This window comes from Apteryx mantelli, unplaced genomic scaffold (genome assembly GCF_036417845.1).
Source record: "Apteryx mantelli isolate bAptMan1 unplaced genomic scaffold, bAptMan1.hap1 HAP1_SCAFFOLD_122, whole genome shotgun sequence".
Lineage (NCBI taxonomy): Eukaryota > Metazoa > Chordata > Aves > Apterygiformes > Apterygidae > Apteryx > Apteryx mantelli.
Window position 1 is genome coordinate 92,661 of NW_027118478.1, and position 7,945 is coordinate 100,605.

At 62.4% G+C, this 7,945-nt stretch overlaps 1 protein-coding gene across 1 annotated transcript; it reads right to left on the bottom strand.

Annotated features, from left to right (window-relative positions):
- Positions 1-3,801: 3,801 nt before the first annotated feature.
- On the bottom strand, positions 3,802-6,640 carry LOC106494189 (kallikrein-8-like). Its single transcript, XM_067316785.1, has 5 exons — positions 6,598-6,640; positions 5,744-5,891; positions 4,991-5,244; positions 4,533-4,669; positions 3,802-4,027 (listed from the first exon to the last, which is right to left on the bottom strand). The coding sequence occupies exons 1-5, from the start codon at positions 6,638-6,640 to the stop codon at positions 3,875-3,877; spliced, it is 735 nt and encodes a 244-aa protein (XP_067172886.1). The 3' UTR covers positions 3,802-3,874.
- Positions 6,641-7,945: the final 1,305 nt, after the last annotated feature.

Here is a 7,945-nt window from a genome sequence, read left to right on the forward strand (position 1 = left end):
CCATTCCCATAAATCCCCTTAACTCTGCCCGTTCTTGTAAATCCCCTTAACTCTGCCCATTCTCATAAATCCCCTTAACTCTGCCCGTTCTTGTAAATCCCCTTAACTCTGCCCATTCTCATAAATCCCCTTAACTCTGCCCATTCCCACAAATCGCGGCAGGCGTGGGGCAGGGCTGGGACCCCCACGTGGGCACCCAACACCTCCAGCATCATCAGCTTCACCGGCAAGATGTCGTGGGCCCAGGAGGGCGGATTGTAGAGCGGGTGGGGGAAGCGCTGGGCCCGGAGCTTCGTCTGCTCCTCCGGCTCCATGTGCAGCCAGAAAAGCTTCCCCGGTGCCATCATGGGGGCTGCAGAGCCCCCACTGTCAGGAAGCCATGTCGCTCCCTCGCCCAGGTCCCCCTGTGGCCTCAGCCCACCTCAGCACGGGGCCCCTCCAGCGCTCAAGGGGCCCTGGAGGAGCAGAGTTAAGGGACCTGGAGAAGTGGGCAGAGTTAAGGGGATTTTGGGGACTGGGCAGAATTACAGTGACTGGGGGGAAGGGGCAGAGTTAAGGGGATTGTGTGGGATTGGGCAGAGTTAAGGGGATTTTGGGGTCTGGGCAGAGTTAAGGGGATGTCTGGGACTGGGCAGAATTACAGTGACTGGGGGGAAGGGGCAGAGTTAAGGGGATTGTGTGGGATTGGGCAGAGTTAAGAGGATTTTGGGGTCTGGGCAGAGTTAAGGGGATTTTGGGGACTGGGCAGAATTACAGTGACTGGGGGGAAGGGGCAGAGTTAAGGGGATTGTGTGGGATTGGGCAGAGTTAAGGGGATTTTGGGGTCTGGGCAGAGTTAAGGGGATGTCTGGGACTGGGCAGAATTACAGTGATTGGGGGGGAGGGGCAGAGTTAAGGGGATTGTGTGGGATTGGGCAGAGTTAAGGGGATTTTGGGGTCTGGGCAGAGTTAAGGGGATGTCTGGGACTGGGCAGAATTACAGTGATTGGGGGGGAGGGGCAGAGTTAAGGGGATTGTGTGGGATTGGGCAGAGTTAAGGGGATTTTGGGGACTGGGCAGAATTACAGTGATTGGGGGGAAGGGGCAGAGTTAAGGGGATTGTGTGGGATTGGGCAGAGTTAAGGGGATTTTGGGGTCTGGGCAGAGTTAAGGGGATGTCTGGGACTGGGCAGAATTACAGTGATTGGGGGGGAGGGGCAGAGTTAAGGGGATTGTGTGGGATTGGGCAGAGTTAAGGGGATTGTGTGAGATTGGGCAGAGTTAAGGGGATTTTGGGGTCTGGGCAGAGTTAAGGGGATTACGTAGGACTGGGCAGAGTTAAGGACGACGGGGAAAGAGGCAGGAGACGGCGGCCCTCGCACGTCCCCGCGCATCTCCCCCGCACGTCTCTCGTGCGTCTTGTGCGCACGTGCACAACTTACCTCCGGGCTCGTGCCAATCCGCCCTGCGCCCGCTGCCCTTCGCTGCCCCGCGGACCCGGAGCCACCCGCGCGCGCCCCGATGCGCCCTCGGCGCGCGCCCCATCGCCTCTGCTCCTGCGCCCCGGCTTTTAACGAGGCCCCGGCGTGGGCACCCTCCCTTTGATCCTCCCCCTCGCGTGACTCACGGACTCACGGGCCACGCGAGCCCCGGGGCCGTCCCCGCCGCTGTGTGCCGGCCTCGATAAAGGCAGCGGGCAGCAGTCGGCGCTCCCCGGTCGCTGGGGTGGCCGTGGGGACGTCTTCCTCGCCGCTGGTGGCTTGGTTCTCCTTCATGGCCTCCATGGATGTGTTGGCCAGACCTCCGCGGACATCTTGACCTGATCCCATGGGCTGCGTTGACCAGGCTGCCGTGGTTGTGTTGCATCGACCCCAATGGATGCGCTGACTAGTCCTCCATGATCGCGGAGAGTAGACCTCAGGAGACATATTGACCAGACCTCCATGGAGATGTTGAGTAGCCCTCTATGGATGCATGGACCATATCTCTATGGACCTGTTGAGTAGCCCTCCATGGATGTCCTGATCATACCTCCACGGACTAGTTGAGTAGTCCTCCATGGATGTCCTGATCATACCTCCACGGACTAGTTGAGTAGCCCTCCATGGATGCCCTGACCATACCTCCACGGACTAGTTGAGTAGTCCTCCATGGATGTCCTGACCATACCTCCATAAACATGTTGCATAGATCCCAATGGACGTTTGGACTAGACTGCCATGGACACATGGAGTAGACTACTGTAGACATGTTGAGTAGACCTCCACGGACATATTGACTCACGACCTCCATGAACCTCCTTGAACACGTTGAATGGACCCCAACAGACACGTTGACCCAATCTCTGTGGATGATGGAGGAGCCGGAGTTGCCTGCGCCGGAGACCAGCGTGACAGCCCACCACAACTAGGAGATCCCTCCACACCAAACATCCCCAGGCAGGTGCCACCATTGTGGGACAACAAAAGGTGGCCAAAACTCCCCCCAGAAAAGCCTGAGTGAGAGCTGGAAGTTGCTGGTGGCAACCACTGGTCCCAGCAATGACAGGTGAGGACAACGGCTCCTCCACCTCTTTGGGAATTTGGACCCAGGCCAAAGCCTCTAAAGCCTTGGTGGCCACGGGATGAGTGTGCTGGGCTAATTACAGGTCCACACCTTCCGGCATGCCGGGCCCTGGCCTCATCGGATCTCGGAACAGCTTGGGGAAGAGGGAGGGGGGGCACCTTGCGCAAGGCGGCCGATGTTGCTCCCCACCCCGCTGAGCCATGGGGGATAACACGAGCTGTGGTGGCATCTCCGGGTGTCCTCCCTCACCGCAGAGGGCATCAAGGTGCTTTTCCAGCCCACCAAAAATCCCGATGCGTTTTGGCCCCGCGGAGGCAAAGCTGATTTGGCACCGCTATCCGCCTCCAAGACGGGGCCATGTTTCCTCCCCCGCAGAGTGGAAAAAAAATCCCCTTTTCCCTGGAAATTAGAGGTTCTGGCTCTATGCAAACAGGTAAATTTGGCCCCGGGCAGTAACCACGCCACCGACGGGAGATTCCTTCCCACTTCGGAGCCGGCTTGCCCCGGGCGCACGCGCTCTGCCCGGCTGCGAACGCGTGCCCGTTGGGGAAGCGAAACCCGTCCGCTTACCCCAGGTGGGGAAATTTGGCCCCTTTTTGCACTCGCTGAGTCACGGGGAAATTTATCCCCTCTGGGGCTGGGAATTTTTCCCGGGTCATGCGCTGGGCCAGGGGGAAGCCGGCCTTTGGTGGCCCTGAAGCGGCTTCGGCCCAGGGAGTCGGGCCAGAACAGGGTGGATCGATAGAGAGGATCCAGTTCCAGGACATCGTGAGGGCTCATGTCTCTTCGTGGGGGGGACATCGAGCTGGATCAACCCCCCCCCCCCCCCGTGGCTGCTGTTTATGGGGAAAAAAAGGGTGAAACCACTTTCCTTGGAAGAGCCAACAGGTCTACTCCTCAACGGTGGCCAACTGGTCTACCCCTCAGCGGCGGCTAACAGGTCTACCTCTCGATGGTGGCCTACTGGTTTTCCCTTCGGTGGCACCCAACTGGTTTGGTCTTCAACGGCGCCCAACTGGATCCTCTCCCACCTCTTTGAGGCCCGGGGCAATTTGGGGCACCTCAACGTGCCCAAGATGTGCTCCCACTCTCCAAAGACACGGGCCACGGCCCCCGCGGTGGAAAGCTTTATTCATTGGCAACTCAACGGGGTCCCCGCGGCCAACCATCGTCCCCCCCTTCCCCGGATGCGTGCTGCGGCGCTCGGACCGGCCGGCTCCGGGGAGCTTCACCGAGGAGGAGGAGGAGGAGGAGGAGGAGGAGGAGGAGGAGGAGAAGGCACTGTGGGGACTTTTGCGGGGTCGGCGGGGTTGCGGGTGGGTCAGGGAGGTCAGTTCCTTCTTATGGTGTCCTGGATCCAGCGGATGTATTTGCAGATGTTGACGTAGACGCCGGGTTTCTGGGGGTCCCCGCAGATCCCCGGTCCCCACGAGACGATGCCCTGGAGGCGCCCGTCGCACACGAGGGGACCCCCGGAGTCGCCCTGCGGAGGTGAGAGCGGTGACGCATGGAGGTCCCGGTGACATGGCCAACCCCCCTCTCAGCCCCACGGTCCCCTGTGTCCCCCCCCGTCCTGGTGACATCCTCGTTCCCAGGCGGGGGGAGACCCTATGGGGCTGGGAAACTTGGCCCCATGGAGGCATCTCAATGCTGGGGTCCTGGAAGAGGACTTGGGTGGTGGTGTAGCATCTGGACCTGGAGCAGAGCCACTTTTTGGGGGAGAAACCCACAAAACCCATGAAATCCCACAAAAACAGCATGCAGGCGAAGCGAGGGCAGAGCGAAGAATTGCCACCCAATTTGGGGACATTTCAGGGCCGCTGGGGGTCATCTCCAGCCGGCTTAATGATGCCATGAAACCCCACCGGCTTTGCTGTCCGCCCCCCCCAGCTGCCAGCTGCATCGAGCTGTGCCCGTCCTCAGCCTGGCACGTTCCCTCCCGGAAGCTCATCCAGATCCGGTGGCCTCAAATCACCGGCAGCACCCACCTGGCAGGAATCTGCCCGGCTGCTGTACTCGCCGGCACACACCATGTTGGCGGTGATGGAGCCGGGGTAGGTCCGTTGGCATTGCTCCTCCGGCACGATCGTCACCTTGGCGCAGTGCAGGTCCTCGGGGAAGTTGACTGAGGGTGAAGGAGGCCAGGAGGTCACCCGGGGTGGGAGGATGGACCCAGGTGTCCGGACTCGTCCCCCCTCCCTTTTTGTCTCGCTGCCACCAAGTGGGAGCCGCTGCCCAGTGCCCTGCCTGGGCGACCTGGACGCCTGGGTCCTTGAGGAGGGTGGTAGGACCAAGGGGGTCGGAGCGGAGGCAGCTTGAACGTTTGGTCCCATAAGTGGGGTGGACGGGGAGGTCCTGGACGCCTGGGTCCTTGAGGAGGGCAAGGGCATCTTGGGGTGGAAGCAGGGAGCCCGGACACCTGGGTCCCACGTGAACAACCTCATACCTTCAGGGCTGGTGGTGGACCCCCAGCCCGAGATCTGGCAGGTCTTGCCGGGCACGGGGCAGTGGGTGGCCAAGGGCAGCGGCTTGACCCGCTCGTTGATGTGGACGGGCAGGAGGAGCTTGACGAGCATGAGGTCGCTGTCCTTCGTGGCGGGGTCGTAGCGCGGGTGGCTGATGACCTTGGAGGAGAGCCGTCGCTGCTCCGAGCCGCCCGGCTCTTTGGGCCCCCGGCCCCCCAGCCGCACGCTGATGAAGCTGGAGCCAGAGGCGTCAGCGTTGGGATGGGGAGAGGAGGGTCCGGGCTGGGTATGGAGCACCCTGGGGACCCACACAAAGAGGGGGCAGAGCCAGCGCCGTGGGCCAGGAAGGCAGAAGAAGCGAAAGCAGAAAAGGGCAGAGTTAAGGTTATGTCTGTCCAGAAAAGGGCAGGGTTAAGGTTATGTGTAGGCATAAAAAGGGCAGAGTTAAGGTCATGTCTGTCCAGAAAAGGGCAGGGTTAAGGTTATGGACATGCCCAAAAGAGGCAGCTAAGGTTACACGCAGCCTGAAAAGGGGCAGAGTTAAACCTGCTGAGATACCACCAACCCTTCCAGCCTCCTTGGCAGAAGACCAAGGCCCCGGGCGTGACCGGCGCCAATTCCTGGGTGGCTTTGGCCCTCCGACACCAAACCCGCCAGGCACCGACGCAAACAACCGCCCCACGCGCCCGTGCCCAGCCCCGTGCCTGGGGCCACTCCACCCCGCGACCTCCTACCCCGGGACGTGGCAGTGGGCGGCCGTCAGCACCCAGTTCCTGGCCACCAGCGTGCCCCCGCAGATGAACTTGTCCCCTTTGAAGAGGGCGGCCTGCCAGGGCAGGTCACAGGAGGTCCCCTCGAGCACCCACAGGACGTTCCTTGAGGCTGCAGGAGCAAAGGGACGTGGGACAGGTCATGCAGGTGGCCCGGGACCCTCTCTGGTGTCACACAGCCCAGAGACATGGGACACTAGTGGCCCAGGATCCTTCCTGGAGGACACCTAGGATGGACATGGGACACCCGGAGCAGATATGGAGCCCCTGGGGTGGATATGGGGCAGATGGGAGACATGGAGGGTGGATGTGGGACCCACGGAGTAGATGTGGGGCCCTGAGGCAGATGTTGGGCCCCCTTGGGCAGATGTGGGGCACCCTGGGTGGATGTGGGGCCCCCGGTGTGGACTTGGAGCACTCAGGGTGGACATGGGACCCCAGGGCAGATAGGGGACACCCAGGGTGGACATGGGATCCTGGGGCAGATAGGGGACACCCAGGGTGGACGTGGGACCCTGGGGCAGATAGGGGACACCCAGGGTGGACATGGGACCCCGGGGCAGGTAGGGGACACCCAGGGTGGACGTGGGACCCTGGGGCAGGTAGGGGACACCCAGGGTGGACGTGGGACCCTGGGGCAGGTAGGGGACACCCAGGGTGGACATGGGACCCCGGGGCAGGTAGGGGACACCCAGGGTGGATGTGGGACCCCGGGGCAGATAGGGGACACCCAGGGTGGATGTGAGACCCCAGGGCAGATAGGGGACACCAAAGGTGTACACAGGACCCATCAGGGGGGTCCCCAGAACCTCTCCTACCTGCGGGTACCAGAGCCAGGAGCATCACCACCAGGACCTTCATGCCGGAGGGACAGGAGCTGCAGAGAGACGGCCAGGGGGTGGCTTTGGTCCCGGGTGTCCCCCGGCAGGATCAGGGTCCCAGATGGGAGGGGACCCAACCCATGGGTGACATGGGACCCTGGGGTCACCACCTCCCTCCCGGGCCCGGGGGGAAGGAAGGACCTAACGGGGCCGGGGGGGGGGGGAAACGAGGTGCTTGTGGAGGAACGCGAGGATGGGCTGAAGGAGAAAGGACGGAGGAGAGGAAGAACGGGAGGGAGAGGGGACAGGAGGAGGGAGAGGGGGACGGGGAGGACGGAAAGGAGGGAAGGATGGAAAGGAGGGAAGGAGGGAAAGGAGGGAAGGAGGGAAAGGAGGGAAAGGGGGCCGGCATGGCAGGAGGGGAGGGAAGCGAGGAAAGGAGGAGGGAAGGAAAGAAGGGAGGACGGGAGGCGAAGGAGGATAGGAGAGAAGGAGGGAAGGGGGGGAAGGAGGAGAGGAGGAAAAGAGGGGAAAGAAGGAGGGAAGGGGAAAGGAGGAGAGGAGGAAAAGGGGGAAAGAAGGAGGGAAGGGAGGACGGGAGGAAAAGAAAGGAGGGGAGGAGAGAGGACAGGAGAAGGAGAAAAGCAAAGGAGGAGGGAAGGGAGGAAAGTAAAGGAGGAGGGAAGGGAGGAAAGGAAAGAAGGAGGAAAAGGAGGAGAGGAGGAGGAGGAGGAGGGAATGGAGGGAAGGACAAGAGAGGACAAGAAAGACCGGCAGCCGAGACGGAGGAAAGGAAGCCCGGGAAAGGAACGGAGGAAGGGAAGGAGGACGGAAGAGAGGAACGAGGAAAGGACAGGACGGGGACACTCCGGGGGGGACCCACCCCACCTCCTCCGGCGCATGACTCCCGTCTCCCCACCCCGATCCCGGGGGGAAGCCCCCGCATTCCTACCGGGAAAGGGAGGGGGAGGCGGCCGGTGCGGGGCCGCGTGGCCGTGGTGGCCCAAGGGGAGGGCAGGTTCCACCCGAGGTGACAAAGCGCCGCGGCCGCGGGCACGTCTTCCTCCTGCCACCGCCGGCCCCGGGGTTTTTATCCGGGGGCCGGAGGAGGAAACGGCTTCCTCCGCCTTCGCCTCTAATCCGGGCCGCCGCGGCTCCGGCGCCTTCCGCCCGGGTCCGGGAAGCTGCCGTCGGCGGGGCGGCCCCGAAACGTGGCGCCTCGCCGGTGGGTGGGTGGCTGGGCTTGGTTGAGGATGGTTGAGAGGTGGTGGGATGTGGTTCTGATGGGGCTGGATCCTGAAACACGGCTCCGTGGTGGATACGGGAACCGGGGTTGGATGAGGAT

Bases quoted from the DNA above. Each gene is read 5' to 3' on its own strand.
- LOC106494189 (XM_067316785.1), bottom strand. From the start codon at position 6,640: ATGAAGGTCCTGGTGGTGATGCTCCTGGCTCTGGTACCCGCAG. The intron at 4,670-4,990 runs GTATGAGGTTGT...CTTCACCCTCAG, and splicing joins GTCCACCACCAGCCCTGAAG to TCAACTTCCCCGAGGACCTG. The intron at 4,028-4,532 runs GTGGGTGCTGCC...TCACCTCCGCAG, and splicing joins GCCGGGCAGATTCCTGCCAG to GGCGACTCCGGGGGTCCCCT.